The following is a 21,838-nucleotide window of genomic DNA, read 5'->3' as shown; positions in this document are numbered from 1 at the left end:
CAATGCTGCGTCAATGCTGACCTCCAACTGTCCACAAAACAAAGAGAGGGTATACAGCAAAAAAGCCCAGGCCTAATCATACTGAGAGGTGGAAAGTACCCAAGGTCATTTAGTTAATTACAGTCCTAGAGAACATTTTTAAATAGTGGTCCTTAACCCAGGGATTTCCACCGAGAAGACTTTCCACTTTGTATTTGGGCGATTACTGGATCTTTTAAGACAGAGCCATAAGGACTGGAGTTCAAAGGGTTCAGCAGAATATGGAGTATTTAAGGGATTCCCCCCCAACTGAACAATGCGTTACCACTGGCACCGTCAGTCAGCTGGTCGGTCCACCACCCTGACTGAGACTCATTTATTTGAAAACTTTCCCCACCCAGCATGCAGCACAAAGGGTCCTCAGAGGTCAATGCAATTCATTTATTTAATGTCCAGCAAGAGATCAAATGAGAAAATTATGATAAAATTTATATTTTTTTATAGACATTAAATATACAATTTTGTGCGCGTTGGTGTTATTCACTGTTAAAACTGTGCAGATTGTGTGATCGTCACATCTTTGCAGGTTGAGCTGACAACTATATGAAATTCATATAATAGCATCTGAAAGTCCTTCAGCTCTTTTGTAGCTATATTTAGGTCTTTTACTCTTAACTATACCTAAACCCTGCAACCATTTCAGAAATATGTCAATGCCATGAAATTTTACAAAGATATTTGTGGTCCCCAGAGGAGAAGACCCTACAGACTTTAGGGATCCATTGCCTTGTCCTGCACCATTAGTATGGAGGTCAAATTACAATAGAGGTATCATATTTAAACATTGCTTTGGCCCTTTGCAACTTTTTTCTTTGTTGGCAAACAGAAGATGTCTGAATTTGTTGCTTATATTAACATTATGTGGCCTTCATGGGTTTTTATAATGTTATTAGACAGTATGACTAACAGTTTAAGGAAAGTGATCAGTAGAATAATCGATGTTAATAACTGTCAGTTGCAGCTCCTAAACTTTCTTTATTACAACGATTATCATGGAATAATCAATAAAACCATCTTCCTTTCCTTCTAAAAGATACTGTTACCGTGCCTCCAGTCGCAGAGGTTCCCATCATGCATCACAGACGAGCTCACTGGATTCAAAGATGTCCTGAGGTTTAAAACTTGTATGAAACCCAGTCCAAACTCCTGTCCTCTGCAGAACTGGTCGTTGAAGAACAGGCAACACTGACACCTGCTGGTCCAACTGGGAATGGTTTAGAAAGTTAACATGTATATACACACGTTTGAAGACAAAAACTCAGTTACCAGTTTATTTGGTGAATCTAATTAAAACTAGTGCATAAAAGTAATAAATCCATGTAGTAATAAATCCTCCTTTTAGTTTTCAGGTTTAGAGAAATGTTTCAACACACTGCACAGTAAGAAAATAGATGAGAACAAAACATGCAAATGAAGGAAATCCTCAGCAATTTGGCAACTTTTCCTTTATTCCCTGTTTGAAACAGGAAAAGAAGGCCGTCTGTTGAACTGAATAACATTTGTGTGATTACAGTTTTCTGTCACCATTGGAGTGTACTGAACTTACCCAGACTGTCTTCAAAGTAACAGGTCTGAATTAGTACCGTTCTGCTGCATGGGTCCATAAATGATTGAACTGTACAGACAGTGGCACCAGCCAGGACAAGCAGGTCAAATGTCAATATAAGTTGCCTATAATGTTTCTATCGGTACTTACATTCCACAGGACGTGTGATGAAATCGTACTACAAGTGAAGACTGATGCAACTGTTGAAGTAAAGTTTTATTTTGGAACAGACCAACAGTAATCCAGTAATAATAAAACACTGTCAACATCTGGTTGTGTGTGTGTGTGTGTGTGTGTGTGTGTGTGTGTGTGTGTGTGTGTGTGTGTGTAAACATTCAGTGTCCCACAGTTTTACTTCATAGAGTAAATACAAACGATGGAGACAAAGTATAATCACATAAAAACAAGGCAGAAGTGTTCAGAACATTCACCACAGCAGGTAAAGTAACAGTCAGTGTCTCTGTGTTACAGCTGTTCTCTTATAAAAAAGGAGTGTTAACCGGCTGCTCATCGGACCAGTCAAATCCACTTCTGTCCCTCTCTGACTAATCAGATCACTAGTCTTTAGTAGGGCACAACCCTGAGGTCGTCAGAGCTCGTCCTGCGGAGGAAGAGACAGATGTCAGACACTTTGTTCCATCAGACAGCTTGTGTCTTAATTTAAACAGATTACTTACCTTTGGTGTGTTGTGTAACTGTGGCAACAGCTGTTGTAGTCGCTGTCTGATGGTGTCGGCGATCATGTTAGCGTCCCGGGTGTTGATGTGTTCGCCCCCGTGTTCATACTGTCAACACACGGCAACAGTTTCACGTCATTCAACTTTGGTCGTTTAACCAATCTTTAATTTTGAGAACAAACCCAAAACATTCAGTGAACTAAAAGTTCACCTTTGATATTAGTTATGTGGAGAACATTCGTGTAAGTAGTTTAGTTTCCATTTTACGTTGACATAAAATTCAGTCATCCAGGTTAGAATGTTTCACTAGACTAGTTCGAAACGTGTTACTTCTATTTCACTACATCTAAAAGCTCTAGTTACACTTTATAGATGCAGATTCTTAAAAAATATATATATGACCAAACGTAAAAAACTAATAACTAATAATTTATTGTTCTGGATAAAGCAGCTGTAAGTTTACACAGCTCTGATAAAGATTCAAAAAAGGATCAGTAAAAGGTAACAAAAAAACACAGACATTTATTTCGAACATACAAAAATACTACGAGGTGAACAAGTATTGTCTAAAAGTTTGTTGTGGCATAAAAACATGTTTAAGATGTGTTGTTGGTTTGTGTGTCTTACCCTCCTTTTCCCTTGGTACGGATAAAATCGCACAGTTGGATAAGCGGTGATGCCAGCTGATTGACAAATCTGATAATGAGCCTGACAGTCCACCTTCCCTGCTCGAACCTCCCCTTTAAGAATCTGACAAATCACACAGAGAACATCCTTAAAAGACATTCAAACACAGAAGTTCTTACATTTATGGATCATGATGAGTTTGTAGCTGACGGGGCCTGGTGGCTCAGTGCTAGAGCATTGGGTTGGGATGCAGAAGGCCGCAGGCTGGAATCCCACCACACCAGGTGCGGCCCCGCCCAGCTACCCGCCCAGCGACCTTGGTGCCGGTCCTGAGCCTGGATAAAATCGGAGGGTTGCGGCAGGAAGGGCGTCCGGCGTAAAAACTCATGACAAATCAACGTGCGACCCCTGAAGGGACAAGCCGAGAGCCGTTGATCTATAGAGTTGGTAGATGTTGGAGTCTGGGGTCTGGTTTCTCCGTTATGTCTCGTGGCCGAGACTGGCAGGAACCACAGACAACAACAATGACAACAACAAAATTTCTTACCCGAGCCAGGACCTCAAACTCTGGAGCAAAGTGTTGACAGGGTCCACACCAGGGCGCATAAAAATCCAGAACCCAGTGATCCTGACCTGACAGTACCCGAGACCTGAAGGACTCTGGAGTCAGGTCCACAGACACTCTGGGTAAAGAACTGTAATCACAAGACATCAACAAAATACATTATAAACCACAATTATTATGGCACATTTTGTAATAATCGTTACTGTGTAAATAAATAAAAGACCCCAGGATGGACCCTGAAGGAAGGCGGAGGCAGGAAAATAGAGGGAGAAAGAAAGTATAAAATATATATTTGTATCTCACCTCAGGGCCCATGTCCTCAGTGAATGAGCATCTCTGTGCCAACCATTATAACTCCTGCAGAAGAAACACCTCATTACCGTTTAAGTTTATTGCAAACTTGCTTATTTACAAAGTAAGCAGATGTTAGGCAAAATGATTCATCCTTGGTAAGTGGTGCTTGACTCCACCTGATGAAATTAAGTCCAGTATTCCCGCTCTTTGTAACTCTGTCTTTGGGGTCTTTCAACTCCTGAGGGGAAATATCTGTCTCTTTAGCTGCTTAATGCTCTTCAGGATTTGTCCAGCCAGTCCCCAGCTGTGTGCTGCTGAGCTGGTACAGGACAGTGGGTTTTTTTAACCCCTTTTTTTCTGCCTGCTTTGATCACGATTGACGAAATTCACAGCAATGCCGTTACCCACATATGAGCTCTTATGTAGGAGTTGTCCTTTCAAACATGCAGCACCCAACACGAGACTCTTCATGTCGGACGCTTTCTCACCTACTTAAATTCTCAAGTTTGTTTTAGCCAATGTGAGGTGTAAGGTGTGTAGAGTGAGTAGGAGGTAGTACATGACAAAAAAAAATACACTGCAAAATGGCAGCGTTTTTTCAGACCACATTTATTTTGTGCCATCCTTATAAAGGCTGTCAACACGCCCACTTACTCGCTCTGTCAGACATTACACAGACTTTACACTGCAGCTGCTCCAGGTAAGATAAGTTCAGGGTTGCAGTGTATGGGTGAAAACAGCTTATGTAAGCAGTAAAAGTGAAACGAAACAATGATATTGTGTTTGCCAAAAGCAAAAAAAAAGAGTGCAGAAAAATAACAGCTTAAATTCTTCTCTAAATTCATTACTACAAGTGATCACATAAAAAAAAACAAAAAAAACATGCAAACATATTGGCTAGCGCAGCATTCCTGCAAAATTCTGGGACCATGAGCGAATCCAGTCGTTTATGTACATTTGGACAGGATGCATTTCTTAGCGAAGTAAGATTAATTTTGTCTGCTTTCCCTACAAATTTTCTGTGAACTCACTACATCTCCTGTAACTTGGCTCTACCTTAAAGTCAATCCAGAGGAAATGGAATAGGTCTAAAATATGAAGCACGGATACATGCTAACACCTGAAGATGGCGCCAACCAGAAGTTGGCCTGTAGCTTTGGCCTCCAGCAGACTGAATGCAGTGTTTCCCCAACTTATCAGACAGTAAAAAATAAATTTAAAAACAATCTACATAAGCTGTTTACTTTACATTAGGAATGAGTAAGTGTGATACGTACGTGTAGCGATCTGGCTGCCGGCTGTTGCCGGAATACATTCGGATTTCAGGGTACGCCCTCACACTCTGAGTCTGACAGAAAGACTGATACCGCTGACAGTCTACTGAACCAACCAGGATCTGGCCCGACAGCAGCTGGACACAAACAGACAAGTTACACTTAAACAATACTCAATAGCAGCAATATTAACTAAATAAACCTTCTGTGTGTCACCTGTCAGAGGGTAAACACTGCCGAGCTCTGATGCACTAATCACTGAACCTCCCACATAGACAACATAGTGCTGTTTAAACTTTGTGAATCTAAATGTTAAATTAGAAAGGTCAACGTTAGGATTTTTCAGAAACCCGATTCAGGGCACGTGATAGCCCATCGATTACAGCAGCTCTGCCACGAATTCAAAAAGTTATAATTTCTCAATTTTTAGGTTTAAACTATCAGAAAGTTGGTAATTCTACTATGTGTTTATTGCTATTTTGGCCACCATATTTAAAATGAATGAGGGGGCAAAAACCTTACACCTCTTTTATAATTCATAAGTACAACTCCACTACCCACATAGTATAATTATCACTACGTTTATCACTTTCTGACACTTTTAACCCACAAACTGACAAATTCTAACCCTGTAAAAGTAGAGTTCATTCACTCATAAATTGCACTGATTGGTGTATGTGTATCTCTTTCACAGTTCTTCCATTGTTTAGTTTTGGGTTTCTGTCAGAACATTAGTGTGTAAATCATACCCTGGCCATACGTCTCCACTCAGGCATCAAAGCCTGACAGGGACCACACCAAGGGGCATAGAAATCTACTGCCCAGATCTCTCCTTCAGCTCGACCTGCAACCAACAGACGAGAGGGGAGATACCAGTTACACCATCTACTGAGTTTGGCAAAAGCTGCACAAAAGAAGAAGGTTTTAATTTTGAATATCATTTCCTTCCTTCCTCTGGACTGGATGGATGATTGAGCACAGAGAAAGCAAAGTGGTTTGAAAGACTATAGTAACACTTTCAGAAGTGTTCTAACTTCTGCTTTGGCTACGGCCATAACCATAGTGTCAGAACAATATTTTAGGTTCCCCCACAAAATATGTTTTGTATTAAGTGAATTTAGATATTCTTCTCAGAACAGTCAGAACTAGTGCCAGGGGTGGAGGAAGTACTCTTTCTCATTCTTTTCCTTTTTAACTACTACATATATATATTTATTTGAGTCTAATGGTTGCAGACCAAGAAACTGCGTCCCTCTAAATTGGCACCAGATAAATCGAGAGGGTTCTGAGATGAATAATAGGACAGACAGTCATTTAATATTTTATTCTGCTGTGAACTTTTGCACAATTATAATTGTTTAAACGAAACAGTCTGAGAAGGTTAGACAGGAAGTCCCTTAGACATCTGGGACAGTGGTCCCACACTGGACACTTTTTAACACATGTAGAAATGGTACCTTAAAATCTATTTAGGGACAGTACTTAAGTAAATGTACTCCATTCCACCACTGACATGCCAAGACTAGTTTTACCTTTGACCCGTTCCTTAAAGCTGGAAGGATCCAGGACCACCACAGATGGACTGACCAGATCCTGCAGAGACAGAAAGAAGCTCTTCTAGTCAAAACATTGCAAAATAAAAGGCGATGCAACAACGATAAAACTCACTTTTGGAGAAGGTGGCAGCAGTGTGTAGATATTATACATTTTTTCAACCTGTAATTTGGCATGTTTTTGGATTCACACTAGCAGTTGGCAGTTTACTTATTGATTATGATCAAATTGATTATGACTGAACCCAGTGTGGGTTTTGGAGTACTAGTGTGTAATTTGTATGGAGTAATACCTGTATGAACTCCAGGATACCATCAGCTGAATGTTGTCCTTCATATTCATGAACAGAGGAGCCATTAAAGATCACTGTGGTGGGATACGCCTGAATATTATACTGAGACAGAAGGAAAGACAAAATAAAGACAACTGTTTTTGTGCCAATGTCAGCTCATAATTAATGGTACAGTCCATATATGTATGTTTTTACCATGGAGCAGAGGTTGTGGTGAATGGTACAGTCCAGCGTGCCAAACTTCATCCGTCCTGCCAATTGGATGGAAGCTTTTCTCAGTTCAGGCAGTAACGCTCTGCATGGAGGACACCACTGCACACAGAAACCAAACATCTGGGAATCTATTATCTCACCAGGTGATAACGAGAACTTTTAATGCATGGCCTAAGAGCAGAAGCAAAAAATTCACATTAATCCGTGTCTTTCTCCTGTACCTCATAAAGCTGAAGCTTGCAGGCATGCTTAACATTAAACACATAAAAATTTACATGTGCAGCTCCAACTGGACCGTTTACTCCTGTTGCCACTAAGACGGTGTGTAATGAAGTGTGTGTTTTATTCCTGCCTTCTAGTGTCTCTCACTGTTTGTACTGTAGGTGTAGCACCATCACCAGCCCTGAAGGTAAACATGGAGTCAGACAGGCTGGGTCAGTAGAATGAGAAATATAAAACAATATAAAGTTCAGCAGCGAGCATCAGCGCTGACGTGGCTTATGCACCTATTTACTTATGATAAGGATGATGTGCTATATCAGAATTCATGCTTTCCCCTTGTGGTTCCCTGCTGAGAAGAGGCCACAGTTCCAAAACTGTTCTGACCTCAGTGACATAGCTAAACATCAAAAGACTGTTAAATTTACAACCTGAGCAGGTGAAACAAATCAGTCTTCTGATAAAAAGTAGATAAATACAAACCGGAGCAAAGAAGTCGACCAGCCACGGCTCCTTTCTGTTTGAAGGGAAGTTGTCGGGCCCAAGTGTCGTCACATGAGCACGAACACTGTCCCTTGCAAAGCCTACTATGTTGTACAACACGTCTTTACCTACACACACACACACACACACACACACACACACACACACACACACACACACACACACACACACACACACACACACACACACACACACACACACACACACACACACACACACACACACACACACAAGTTAGACAAACAGAGTGTAGAGACTCAAACAATATGAATGAAAAGAACATTTTTATGATCATTTTGTTGTTTAAGTTGATTTTTTTTTGCCAAATGTTAACCTGCTTTGGTCGATTAAAGACGTCGGAAAAAGTCACGTTACAATTTGAGAACTGATGTTTAACAAAACTACTTAACTGTCATCAGTTAAAAATCATTGTTAGTTGTAGCTTGTAAATGGGCCTCAATAGCATTTAATTGAGTCTAAATCCAGTTACAAATCTATTTACTGAGTCTCATTGTTTTGGACTTATGGTATATTTTATAAGTGTGTTTAATGAGGAATGAAGACATCTGCTAGTTGTGTGCAGTTTTTAGTTCACACGGCACAATGACAAAACTTATGTAATCTCTTTTAGTTAACATGGCTTTTTTTTTGAAAACTGACACAATTTTCTGTCACAGTTTGTCACAGACTGTCAAGAGGCTCTGTCTCTCTGAAATGCTCCTGTTTTATACAGTTTGTCACTGACCTGTTCCCAATTAGTCTTCAAAGTTCATTCATTTTATTATAATTTGCAGCAAATATTTTTCAAATTCAAAATGAGCTAATATTTTCCATGAAATGGTAAAATTTCTCAAGTTCCAACATCTGATGTATTATTTATGTTCTACTGTGAATAAATTATGATTTGATGAGATTTGCAAATCATTGCATTCAGTACTGTACAATCTAATGCAATCCAATAAACAGCTCTGCCATGTATTCTACCTTTACAGTGTTATAATATCCCTTTAATTTTTTTATGTCGGAGCTGTCAGAAAAGTGATAATTCTATTCTGTTTATTTTTGAGGTCGAAGTGATTAGTGGAGTCACACTTGAGTGCATTATAAGAAGAGTTGGTTCTAAAGTTGATGGTTTCAACTTAAAAACTGAGAAATTATAACCATGTAAAAATAAAAAATCCATGGTAGAGCTGCTATATTAGATTGCATTTGATTGTACAGGTGTACCTAATAAAGTGGCCATTGAGCGCATATGAAGAAATGCAGCCCTTCCCACTCATTCCAACCGTGCAGTGCCTTTAACACAGCAGGATAAGAATACACAAGGATACACATATTTACAGCAGGAGGATTGTGGCATTCAGTGAACTGAGCACAAAGTAAATAACATGGTGGCAGTTGTGCAGATTACGGGCATCAAAATAAAACACAAAGAGATAATAAAATAGCAAAGTTTAGTTCAGCTGTAGTACTGACCGTGGTGGATCTCAAAGTCATGGACTCCCAGTCCTTTGAAGACCGCTACACATGGTTTGTGGATGTAGAGAGACTGACACAACTCTGATTCTGCTGTACAGTCCACTCTGCCAACCTGGAGACAAACAGACAGATAATCAGACATAGAGGTAGTCAGAGAGTGACATGTAGCAAGGACAGACGGACAGTTACCTGTATGTGGTCATTCCTGAGGAAAGCTTGTAGCTTCTTATACTCATTGGAGGCAGCATTTTTATCCCCAAATGTAAAACTGACCAACCAGCGATGACGGGCCAACTTCCTCTGGAAACACAACGTTACGCATCATCAAATTTTATTCTATTTTAAGATGTTTTGTAGTGCTGATTTGTAAAGAAATGTTGTAGAGTATATTTTATTATTGGTTGCGTTATTATCTGGTTGTGTAGCGTGTGTGTGTGTGTGTGTGTGTGTGTACCTGAAAGCCGTCACTGGTTAGCAGTTCCAGATCAGGCAGATGGTTGATGACCTGACTGTAAATCTCTTTACTGTCGAGAGTATTCAGCCACTGGAAGCAGCACACTGAGTCAGTACTGCAGTAATACACACCTACAGCATTACAGTGACAGACAGGGATGGAGTTCTGTCTCTTACCAGAACACTGCCCTGTTTATCCAAAGCACTTCCAGGCGGGAACAAAGCAGTGGCTCCACTTGTCACCTGAATAACCACAAAAGGATAAGACGGTAATACAATTCTACTCCTGCAACCAATAATGTAACACAACTAGTAAGACTACTGGTGCTGTAAAAGCTAATATTACTGCAGTTTCCCCCCCCAAATTGTTTTTTAAAAAATATTTCAGGGGTGGTGTTCAGAAAAGTTATATCTCTCTCCGATACTTTGCAGATGATACTCTGAAGTATCTTCCATTTTAACCGGCTGCGACTGATCACAGGAGTCTATTCAGTAACAATAAACCAATGACCACAAACTAAGGAGGGAGCTGTATCTATTCAGAGCAACGTGACAGCATTTTACAGTAGTAACATTTGAAGTATTTTGTGTTGTTTTACCTGGAAACTTTCACATAGCTGTTCGTCTGTGGAGCAGTCCATCCACCCCACTTTAACCAGACCGTCCTGCAAACAAAACAGATATAACACAAGTCGGTGAGCTGATAGCGTATGCTGAGCTCAGAAATTCCGCCAATACATTTTATTTAGTCTAAATTAACGTAACTATTTCAAATAATGCTATACTGTAAAAACATGACTGCCTAAAATAAATGTTTTCTAACAGAGGGCCATAAGTCAGTAAAGGTGGTCTGAAATCCCTGTGGCAATATTATTACTGTGTTCTCACCAGCATCCCTGCCAGCTTCTGTCTTGTTCTTGGCTCCAGGCAATCTGAGACGGAGACAGACAGACTCATTAGCTGGACATGCTCAACTAAACAAGACCAGTTTACTCTGTGGTAGAAAAGCATCTGGCTCTACTCATGATGATGATCTCCTTTCGGCTTATCCCGTGAGTTCGGGGTCGCCACAGCGGATCATTGTCCGCATGTTGATTTGGCACAGTTTTTACGCCAGATGCCCTTCCTGACGCAACCCTCCCCAATTTCTACCGGGCTTGGATCGGCACTGCATCGCTGGGGAGGGGGAATGAGCTGTTAGGGGTTCAGGGTCTTGCCCAGGGACACTTCGACATATAGCCAGGGCCGGGGATCGAACCACTCACCCTGTGGTCCGTAAGCAACTGCCTTTACCAACTGAGCTATAGCCGCCCCCATCTGGCTCTACTCATGAACACGTGCAAAATTAGGCCAAGACGGACACAGATACTGATCATCTCAAACACAGAGATCACACTGTCAGTCAGACATGTGAGAACACATCTAAAAAAGAAAAAAGCCATGTTTAGTGCATTACCTCCAGTATCAGAGCAGAAGGTGATCAGCCAGCCGAGCCCTGACGAGAACGCAGTCTCTATCTCAGCGAATACATTACCTGCAAAAAAGAACAAAAGCAAAACAAACAAAAAAATAAACACAACCACATCCACAGGTGAGAACAAACGCTAGTGTAATAATGAGAATTAATCAATTTTCATCCATCGGGATTTGCTGAGCAAATCCGCACAGATTCACTCAGAGGTGCAATTCCAAGTGGTTTACCTTGCCATAGGTGGGTGACAGTTGTTGAGATGAACTGCATGGAGAAGCGGACCAGGTTGTCTTTGGCCCGCTCCCCATTAAACTTTTCAGGTTTCTAAAGAAATATAAAGAATCAATGATGATTAAACAAGATTGCTCTGATGCAAGGAATTCCAGTTAGTAGGATTTATGAGATTGATTCAGATAGGAGGACATGTGAAGTTTGACGGAGAAGCATTAATTATTTATTATTATTTAATCTTTGCATAGACTAGAGGTCATAAAAAAAAACACCAACCTGTCCTGCTCTGTATACATACAGACTGGGGTAACTGTTGATGCCTTTCCTCCTGCAGAGATGGTTGTTGTCTCCACAGTTCACCGCTCCAATCCTTATCACTCCATCCATCTCCTTGGCAAACTCCCGCCACTGAGAGACACAGAGAGACAGACAGAAGTAGTCTTATTTATATGCAGTAATTACTGTCTGAGTAATAATCAACTGTTGCTCATTTTTACATCATATAGTACAAATATAAAACAGGGATCAAGAAGGAGTAATTCAAAAATAATATATGAGGGCTTTAAATAAAACAGGCTACAGTGAAAGCAAATAGCTGTGTTCCAGTGTTGTGTGTTCAGCCTTTTGATTGTTTAATATGCATGTGAATGGGGTTTATGATGTCCATCGGTGTTATATTACCGTCGGAGCAAGCTGGTGACAGTGTGAGCATCGTGGGAAATAGAAGTTGATGAACCAGATTTCTCCAGAGTTCACTGCAGCTTCTGTAACACACACACACACACACACTTACTTTAAAAAAACATGAACCCAACCAAATGGGTTTGTTATGATGCAAGAATTAATCCTTTAGGACCATGTGATAGCAGACAAAAAAACAAACTCCTACATACACTGCTTTAGTAAAGTATAACTAAACAGCAATAGTGATTAGGTTATTCACAATTTTAGCCTTTTAAGACATTTTGCACTGCACACACAAATTGAAATCGATTACTCCAGAACTAGCAAATTAAATTCCAAGTTAGTCTAGGATTGTAAAAATATGCGCTCTTACCAAAATCTCCACTATCCAATGTGATAATCTCCAAATCATCATCATAGATGCCTGGATAGAAGGACAGGTTTAACAATCAGAATCTTTTAGGCTGGTTTGTTAACAGCACACGTTTCAACTGAAAGGTTTTAATTTCCAATCATGGTTTAAATACAATCTAAACATACATGCTTCTATCAATAACACCACCTCTACATTATTTGTATTGTGCACGCTTACTGGGGAGACTTACCAAAGTCATAGCGGTAGTAGCTCCAGCTCTCGTAGCGTCCTCCCTGGTTCTCATCCAGTCCCTTTTCTCCATATTTATCATATTTCTTCCTGAGGTCTTCATCCTTCAAAACCTCATAGGCCCGATTCACCTGCAGAAACTTCTCATGGGCTGAGTTGTCGCCCTAAAACACAAATATTTGAATCAAGACATAGGCTTTAGCAAACACTCGCCAAAACTTTTTTAAAATACTTCCAGGTTTAATTGGTGTGTCAGGGTTTATATGTAGGTGTATCATGGCGTATCCAGCATTGTTGCTTTGCCATTTCAGAGAACATCTCACAGGGTTTTTGTCGGGGTGCATGGTGAGCGCCAGCTGCTTGAAGGCCCGTCGTATCTCCCTCGTTGTGGCCTCCCGGCTGACCCCCAGCAGATCGTAGTAATCTCTGCTCTCTGCCCGAACCGCCACCATCAGGGTGACGAGTAGCGTCAGCGTCGCTATAAACCGAACATGGCAAGGCCCCATCACCAGACCACAGAAACTGAAACACAGGCGCACACACATGCATCATTTCATCCTCGATGTGCATATGAATATGTCAACACCGCCTGGTTTAGAAAAGTAGATTAGACCACAAATCTGTCCAATCATGCAGCCAATAACACAGTTAGTCGTGTGGTCCTAATACCAGAATACAGGCAAACACTGCTTTTAAAATGAGATTATCACAGTAATTAAAGGAAACTTTGATACGCTGCAGTTCAGTGCCTCATTTATCAGAGCAGCCTGAGAAAGAGCTTGTACTGAGTTTGGGAGGATTCATCTTATAGATGACAATAAACCATCATCTAAACTTTACAGGAACCTAAGCAGAAGTGTTGTATCATTTCACAATTCCACAAGTGCTCTGACTGAGCATTAGTCGCAAAAAGTGGCTCACTGACAAAGTGGCAACTGTCCCTCTGCACAGTCCGCAACTATTCCCAACGGTCTGTACAGTGGGTGAAATAAACGTCTATTCCAGAACATTCTGGATGTAAAAGCGTGTAAATTAAGAATATGCTGATGATAACCAGCAAATACATCACCGTGAATAACACCTTTATAACAATAATTCAAACTACAGACGTCGCCGATGTTTTCGTGCATTGTGCACATGGAATTTTTGATTTGGAATTTTTTTTTCCTTCTGTCTTTTCTCCAGTGGGAAAGTTAAACCGGGCTAACGTTTGGCTAAACTTCTAAGCTAGCGGTTTGTCGCAACTCGCCATTTAAAGGGCACAAACGGGAGGTTGGCGTCCGCGAAACTTTAAAGTCTCCACCGCGGCTAAAGCCAACATCTGGATGCCGTTTTCGGACGAATCACTCACATGAAAGTCGAAGCGTCCCCGTCTTCACAGCCGTGCAAACTTCTCCAACAATCTTGACGCTGAAGATCCGCATCTGCGTCCGGCAGGGGCCCCGAGAACCGGTGTCAAGTTTATACAACGTCACAGAATTCCCATTTCCTCTGATCCAGGATTTCACAATAAAAGCTTTGAAGAGGCCGCAAGGCTCCTCTACATGAGAACTTACACCGCGTCCATGAATAAGGTTACAATTCCTGCATTCAGAGTTTACAGTAATACAAGTTTTTTGATTATATTTAACATAAATAGATTTTTATTGTACCCCAAAACAGTAGTTGAGCACAGTCCTTAAGTCCTTTAGTAAAGGTACTTGGTTACTTTTCTCTACTGCAGAATAAAAAACATTGAGCCCATCATGTAAAATGGCCATTTTTATTGCAACTAATGAATATTATCATTATGGCCAATAGTCTGAACCTCAAACATCTACGTTTCTATCAATTAACCTATTGAAGAAGAGGACACATTTTTGAGAAAACATCATATTTTATGACCTTGCCTTGTGCTTTACATGCACAATGGTTATTCGCGCCTTAGTTCTGCAGGTCAGTGCTTTTATTTTGGCTACAGAATATCTCAGAACCGTTTCATTGTAGTAACTCGGGGAAATTCGTAAACCTGCTGTCGCATTTTGATGACGTAATTCGTAACTGTTTACTGCGATCACGTTTACATTTACATTTAGCGGACGCTTTTATCCAAAGCGACTTACAAGTGAGGTACGAGGCAAGCAAAAATCTAAGTCAAGGAGAAAACAGCAAAGCAAAGTCCTATCAGAAAAGTTAGATCACATTTAGATCAGGGGGACACTCAAATAAATGTAAAATGCATCTTTTTGCTGCCATTTCCTTGAGACTGCTGTTGATTTATTTTGGCACTGTTCATTCACGAACATATTTCGTTTGTACTTATATTAACACCCACATTTTGGAAAAACTGGGGGTGCGTAGAAACTGCAAACTGCCCACCTAAGTATATCTCTAATTCGCAAATTTTACTGGCTACGTTTCATATACATAAATGCAAATTCAGTACAAAAAAAAAACTCTGATCTTAGTTCTCTCTAGGGAGCTCCAACAGTACATAAGGTCACAAAAACTACATTTCATATGAAACTAAAAATGTATATGAAAAAAGGTACATCATCTATCCCCCCCAAAACAGGATTTTGCTGTTGTTATAATGCTGTTGTATTATTTGTATATCAATTCCAAATTAGAATTTCTGTATGAACTTTAATGATAATAAACAACATATTCTTTCAAATGCATATTTTACTTGGTTATAATTAATAATTATTGCAATATAAAAACTGTCTCGGGGACTAAGGTATGCAAAAGCAAAGGGAGAAATAAATTGCAAGCAAAAGAAAGACTAGGTTGGGTTAAGTTACCCCCGTTTTTCTATTAAACTTTATATTATTTGTTCTACTGAACCTTGATACAATAAACAGTGGTTGGACATATGACAAAATTAAATTAAACACATAAAATGAAAATAAAATACAAGTAGACAATATAAAATTAGATCAAAAACAAAGCTTTAAAAGCGTTTCCATGTACTAGTGCAGACCTGATTAAACATACAGAAAACAGCAGCTATTTTCATTACAGATAAGTATAATTTTACTTTTTATGTTTCACAACTCCTTTAAAGATATTGATAAAGACATAACATAATTTTAACGTTAAAATATATTTCTACATGTCCAAAATGTAAATAAGGCAGTTCAAACGTAACCTAGTAAATGTTTTTTAATTTTGACCAGAAGTAACCTCCCGTGAACGCATCTTACCGTGACGGTTTTTATATTCGCCGGAAGTACGTCAGTTAGCCGCACTGCCCTTTTCCATTCGTTTTCACAGCTTCCCAGAGGTCTAGAAACAAGCAATACTTGACTCATAATTACGTATTAAAGACCCAGTTTTTAATTAGTTGGACTGTGGTGTTAGCGCTAGGTTCCTGTCAAGTAGGGTTTTTTTTTAGTTCAAGTAAGTTATAGTGACAAACCAGTTAGCTTTGCTAGCTGCGTTAGCTAGGAGGTTATCCCGTTGCCTGGCGTCATTTCCTACTTTTGAAAATCGCGGCCAGAAACGGAGATGGAGCTGCAAGGTAATCTGAATTCTATAAAACTATTATGTTGCTGTGTTGTTCTGCTGTTATGTATTTAATCACCGTTCTCCCACCTCTGACAATGTGTCAGCTCAACGTTAGCTGCTAGCTAGTGAACAGTGATACATGTTTCTTGTTCTCACTATAGGTACAACAGATTACGTCAAATCTCCTGTATCTGACAGTGTACTATAAAAAACATTATTTCCTTTAATTTCTTCTATTATTGAAGGTGAATAAACTGCAGTCCAGCAGCCAATTACTGGTGTTTCCAGTTATCTGAGCTGAGCTTGTCTTGACCCAGTTTAAACTGGTCTTATTTCCTCTGTCTTCCAGTGGGATCTGAACCAATGAACCTGGGCTCCCCTATGTCTCCAAAGCCAACTTCTGGAGCTCAGTTTCTGCCCGGCTTCCTCATGGGCGACCTACCAGCTCCGGCAAGTCCCCAGCCACGTGCATTCAGCCTGGCCACGTCCATCACGGAGAGCACAGGTGTGCAAAGAGGTGAGCTGGAAAACGCTTGTCTAGTTTGTTTAAACACTGCTGTTGAGTGTGTAGATCAATCAGTATGTCCTGTCCTGCCTTTAAGGTGGAGGAGCAGGTGGCTCTGCCCCTCAGCCATTTGTGCCCACCCCCAAAGATAAAAGTGGAGCCCCACCTGTCCGCAGTATCCATGACGACCTGGTTACTTTGGGGACTCCTCTTAGTGCACACAGGCAGGTTAGTACGTAGTCGCTGACTGAGTGTGTTTACATGCTCTTTCTGCGATAGCTGATTTATCATGTCATGTAAAACAGGAACCCAGTTACTTAGATAGGGTGTGGAGACAGTAGTGGAGAAATTACTCAGAGTAAAACAATAATAATCACTGTTTATTTTTCAAGTAGACTTCCCAGAAAAATTAGAATACGGTGGCCAGTAACAGTGTCCACACACCGTAGATATGGTGGACAAAAAAGGGAAAAGCAGCAAAGCAATATATTTGAGAAGCTTGAGTTGTGATATATTCTTTATTTTCCTCTAAAAATCCCTATTTATCTATTTTCTTTTGTAAATTAATTTCTTTTGTCATAGCTATAATTTCAGCTTTATTTGATATTAAGTTTGCTAAATATCAATAGATTTTAGAAGTTTTTCATATGATTTATATTCAAAAACCTTTTTATTTGTAAAGTAACCCAACCTGTCAGATAAACGTTATGGACGAAAAGCTACAGTATCTCTCTCTCAGTTTGGGTGTAGCAGAAGTATCGAGCATCTGGTCTGAGCCCTTCTCACACTTCTTGCCATCTCTTTACTTGAAACTATGTTGAATATGTGCCAAACAATAATTAAAGGAATTGGAGCTACTACAATAAAATTTGAAAAGTTTAACAAATAATTCTGGTAGAGCATTGGGTTGGGATGCAGAAGGCTGCTGGCTTGAATCCCACCCCACCATGCGTGGCCTCGCCACAGCCCCAAGGGTCCCCTTGGTGCCGGTCCCGAGCCCGGATAAAATGGGAGGACTGTGGCAGGAAGGGCATCCAGCATAAAAACTCATCCCAAATCAATGCGAGTAACACGTTCCGCTGTGGGATCAGCCCAAATCTGTTGATCTTATAAGTATTTCTGTCTCTTTTCAGTCTTTTCCAGTTATGCAGTCGCCACTGTCTGGACGTCAGGCTTCAACCCCAGGAACGGGTACAAATTGATACTACTTGTACTGTTCTTCTACTGCTCACAGCACTGATTTTTGTACTGAGTCTATTACAGCACTTGTATGTCCACTGTTGTATATGTTTGCTGGGGTCTGGCTTTCCCTCTCTGCCCCTTCAAGTCTTTTGTATTGCAGGAATGTAATGATATATATAACTTGTATACCACAAGGGGTCAGCTTACTTTGTTTTCCTGCTGTATATTACAAACTAAATAACTGATAACATTTTGACTTAACTCATTTTAACAGCATAGCTTTTGTCATTAACCAGGATTTAGGTTAGAGCTTTAGGTGTTTTTCCGTAGTAAATTAAAAACACCCAAAGTGTCTGTGATCAGCTAACAGTTGGTCCTCCATGTCTCTGTCTCCAGGTGTGCAGCAGGTGTGCCTGTCTCCAGCTCAGGTGGATCCCTTCTACAGTCAAGGAGAGTCTCTGTCATCAGACGATCAGCTGGATCAGACCTGGGTCACTGTGTTTGGGTATCTATGCTCCTAAATATCTCCTGCTAAAATTGCTGTACTGCTACATACAGTGTTTGACCATGTTTGTGTGCGTTAGTTTTCCTCCAGCTTCAGCCTCCTACATCCTGATGCAGTTCGCTCAGTACGGAAACATCCTCAAGCACAAGGTTAGAGACACGCAGTCATGATGTAAAAATTTAAGGGCATTTTTGATTTAAAGATTAAGATTAACATTTTATTTTATAGTTGTTGTTTTTTTAAATATCATTTCTATTTTCAAATATTCCCATAAATACACTAAAACCAGAACTCATGACCTGAGTAAAGGCATAAAGGACTAATAAGCCTTTCAACTCCCCATGGCCAAGATCTCCCGTGAAATTACGGGGGAGGCAACTTCCTAATGGTGGAAACAGATATTACATCAGAAAACAGCAGGGGTTCTCAACCCTTTTCGATGTCCCCTTTACTGCTTGATGTCCAACAACCCCTGACCCACCAACTGCTGACCACCTGGGGCTTGGAGTTTTTAGTTAGCAGAGGGTTGTTTCCCGTCTGCCATTATTAAGACCATCTCAAGTCCCTTATTTCTGTTTGGAAGAGTGATAAGGCTGCCTGTCACACCCCTTTCTTGAAGATCTCTTGACACTGCAGCTGATGGGTCTGATAAGACCGACTGTGAAAAACCCTAAGAGTCTGTTGCTGCACTTTAATTACACCTTACCCAGAAGAGATTTGAGCTCCCTCAGAAGCAATAAGATCTCACGTTTCTGAGGTCTCCTAAACTGTCGAATAACCGTCAACATTTCTAAAGTTGGAGAATTAGTGGATTTGTAGTCACTTCTTAAATAGTATCTGGTGTCTCACCAATTCCACCTCCTCCATGCAATACAAAAATAAGTTCTGAATTTTATAATCAGGCCTAAATTTAGCATTTACTTTTTACTGTGACCTCTGTTAGTGATAACAAACAGATTTAGTTTAGATATCAATCTCTTAAACTGAGAATAAATCATAAATGAGGTAACGTATCATGTTATGACAGATGGCGTCTCCTGGTAACTGGATGCACCTTCAGTATCAGTCCAGGCTGCAGGCCAGGAAGGCTCTGTCTAAGGATGGGAAAGTGTTTGGCGATGCCATCATGGTTGGAGTGAAACCCTGTATAGACAAGGTTAGTACCTGTTGTTTGCCACTGTACTTGTGTCTCTTTCTGATTGGTTCTTCATATCAGGTGAGGCTGAGCTGAGTTTTGGTCCTGAACTGAGCAACATTGATGTTCTTTCTCTCCGTCAGAGTGTGATGGACAGCAATGAAGTCGTCTCTCCTGCCCCCTCTTCTTCCTTCTCCTCTTGCGCACTTCCCTCTACGCCTCGCTCTGCCATCAGACCACTCAGCGCCGCCTACAAAAACTCTGGCAGCGACTACCAGGTGACCTCTCGCCTCTGAAAATCAATTGCTGTAGTTTGGACTTGCTGCAGGTTGACTTTAGAAATAATGTGCGTGTCTGTCTTTAGGTGGTAACAGACAGGCAGACACCCAGGAAGGATGACAGCTTTGTTTCCAAGGCGATGGAGTACATGTTTGGTTGGTGACATGACACAAGGCATCACGGGATACTGGTGGCCATGGATGAGAGTAGAGAATCAATGGACAGATGGATGAACGGATTCACTACACGGAGTGAATGTGGATGAAATATTGAAGGGTTGTGTGTGTGTGTGTGGGGGGACACTTTTGTCTTTTATCATCTGTATTTTTTAATGTCTCAATAAAGTTTTTTTCTGCTTTATATCAAGTTAAGACCTTTTAATTTAGAGTTGATGATTTCTCAGCAGCCACTCACTGACACAGGTGAACAAGTGCAACGACACCATCGTGTTCCAAAGGTTTGTAGACTCACACGTTTCAAGTCGTGTATGATTGTGACACTTGTGACCCCAGAGTTTTGATATAATGAATGAATTCAGCCCCTCTGTGTACAGCAGGTGACCATATGCTTTCAGTAGTCATTAAAAAATAATCCCATCCAAAAAAAAAAACAAAAAACTGACTTTCGTAAATTATCTGTAATGTCAATGCAGAACTGGGGTTTTAGAATTTTTTTCTAAATACCCAGGGGGTATTTAGGGGAGAGGGGGGAGCAGACAGAAGAGGTTTAATCATGAGAAAAAAGAAGTTGGGGAGGACAGATAGGGACTGTACAGAATATACATTTTTTAAGCACTTACAGCGTAAAATTATTATTTTTTGAGAACGGGAAACCATAAACTAGTACATTCAAATAAATTAAAACAACTACAAAAAAAATTATATTGCTTTGATTAAGTTTAAGAGACAACTGAGCTACTCAGGTTCATCAATGCTGATTAACTTGTCACGCTCAAAAATATGCTGGTAAAAACTTCTCAGCCCTACGACTGAAATGCCACATCTGGGGACACATGGAGCCTGACTGTGAATATGTCTTTGTTTTTACTAAAGCCCAACACACATCTAAGGTGAGCAACTCTCCATCTGATGAAGTAAAATACGCAGATAATGCTTCTTCTTTTTTCATATATTTAAATTATTTTATGTGCCCGCAGGAAAAAAAAACACCTAAAAGTCTTCAGAAAAACGTGTTAATTTAGTGAAAAACAGTCTGTACTCTGCTCTAAATGTGAAACATTATGTCATCCAGCAGATGGGGCCACATCCTCCCTCATGAGGCCCATTATAGAAACTCAATAGTTTGCAAATACTTTTTTCTATTGGAATATTGGTTCCAAAACACAAACATTTCGTAATAATAATACAATTCATTAAACATATATTATCTTTTAGTACTGTTGATAATGAACATGGCAGTAACTGGTCCCTCACACCTACTCGATCAGTTTCACATCAAGTTCAGCGACTATGTTGTTGTTGCTGTAGGACAGGTGTGACTCTGCATTTCCTTCATCTGTACAGAAGGACACTGCGTCATGGGATGAGTAATGGTACTGGCACATAGCACAGACAGGTGACGCACCTGCCTAACCTATACTCAGATACTCAGATCTCCTAAGAAAAAGTAGAAATACCAATGTGTACAAATACAGTTTCAAGTCTTCAGTTTTAGGTTTTGTATAAAGTATACAATATACTTCACAGATAAGTACCAAAAGATATGTTGCTAGTTATATATAAAAAGTAAGGACATTTACTACCATACTTAAGTTTGAGTTTTATTAACCAGGTGTCAGTACAGTGTTTAAAATCAGCTTCATCTATACCTGCTGCAAAATTACTGATACTCAATTAAAAAAATGAGTACTTTTACTTTTGGTGGGGTATATTTTGATGCTAACTGTTGTAAAATCTGCACCTGAGTTAATGTGGGATTTCCAAGGCCTTGGCTTCACTTATCGCCAGCCATTACTAGCAGCCAGTTTCATCTGGTGTAAGTTATCCCGGCAGCATAT

At 40.2% G+C, this 21,838-nt stretch overlaps 2 protein-coding genes across 2 annotated transcripts; one reads left to right on the top strand and one right to left on the bottom strand.

Annotated features, from left to right (window-relative positions):
* Window positions 1–1,788: 1,788 nt before the first annotated feature.
* Window positions 1,789–14,210, bottom strand: dnajc10 (DnaJ (Hsp40) homolog, subfamily C, member 10). The gene is made up of 25 exons (XM_067515608.1): window positions 14,078–14,210; window positions 13,050–13,248; window positions 12,728–12,890; window positions 12,496–12,546; window positions 12,120–12,202; window positions 11,715–11,846; window positions 11,438–11,531; window positions 11,193–11,270; window positions 10,625–10,668; window positions 10,336–10,401; window positions 9,914–9,979; window positions 9,738–9,827; window positions 9,473–9,583; window positions 9,281–9,395; window positions 7,784–7,911; window positions 7,064–7,180; window positions 6,869–6,970; window positions 6,555–6,615; window positions 5,772–5,866; window positions 5,026–5,159; window positions 3,758–3,811; window positions 3,437–3,584; window positions 2,890–3,012; window positions 2,263–2,370; window positions 1,789–2,186 (listed from the first exon to the last, which is right to left on the bottom strand). Exons 2-25 carry the CDS (start codon window positions 13,230–13,232, stop codon window positions 2,175–2,177), a joined length of 2,358 nt encoding a protein of 785 aa, XP_067371709.1. The 5' UTR covers window positions 13,233–13,248; window positions 14,078–14,210; the 3' UTR covers window positions 1,789–2,174.
* A 1,727-nt stretch (window positions 14,211–15,937) lies between these two features.
* On the top strand, window positions 15,938–20,181 carry nup35 (nucleoporin 35). Its single transcript, XM_067517217.1, has 9 exons — window positions 15,938–16,228; window positions 16,565–16,732; window positions 16,818–16,948; window positions 17,854–17,911; window positions 18,299–18,407; window positions 18,487–18,556; window positions 19,435–19,563; window positions 19,686–19,820; window positions 19,907–20,181. Exons 1-9 carry the CDS (start codon window positions 16,216–16,218, stop codon window positions 19,982–19,984), a joined length of 891 nt encoding a protein of 296 aa, XP_067373318.1. The 5' UTR covers window positions 15,938–16,215; the 3' UTR covers window positions 19,985–20,181.
* The last annotated feature ends 1,657 nt before the right edge of the window (window positions 20,182–21,838 follow it).

This window comes from Channa argus, chromosome 9 (genome assembly GCF_033026475.1).
Source record: "Channa argus isolate prfri chromosome 9, Channa argus male v1.0, whole genome shotgun sequence".
Lineage (NCBI taxonomy): Eukaryota > Metazoa > Chordata > Actinopteri > Anabantiformes > Channidae > Channa > Channa argus.
Note: the sequence above shows the minus strand (reverse complement) of the source record. Positions and strands in the feature narration are given on the sequence as shown.

What these genes read in the sequence shown, in the direction of transcription:
- nup35 (XM_067517217.1), top strand. An exon ending in GAAACATCCTCAAGCACAAG is followed by an intron (nt 18,557 to 19,434) that starts GTTAGAGACACG and finishes ATGTTATGACAG; the next exon opens with ATGGCGTCTCCTGGTAACTG. An exon ending in TGAAACCCTGTATAGACAAG is followed by an intron (nt 19,564 to 19,685) that starts GTTAGTACCTGT and finishes TCTCTCCGTCAG; the next exon opens with AGTGTGATGGACAGCAATGA.
- dnajc10 (XM_067515608.1), bottom strand. Translation starts at nt 13,232, where the DNA reads ATGGGGCCTTGCCATGTTCGGTTTATAGCGACGCTGACGCTACTCGTC. An exon ending in ATTGGATAGTGGAGATTTTG is followed by an intron (nt 12,203 to 12,495) that starts GTAAGAGCGCAT and finishes TGTGTGTTACAG; the next exon opens with AAGCTGCAGTGAACTCTGGA. An exon ending in CGTACCAAGGGAAAAGGAGG is followed by an intron (nt 2,371 to 2,889) that starts GTAAGACACACA and finishes GTGTGTTGACAG; the next exon opens with TATGAACACGGGGGCGAACA.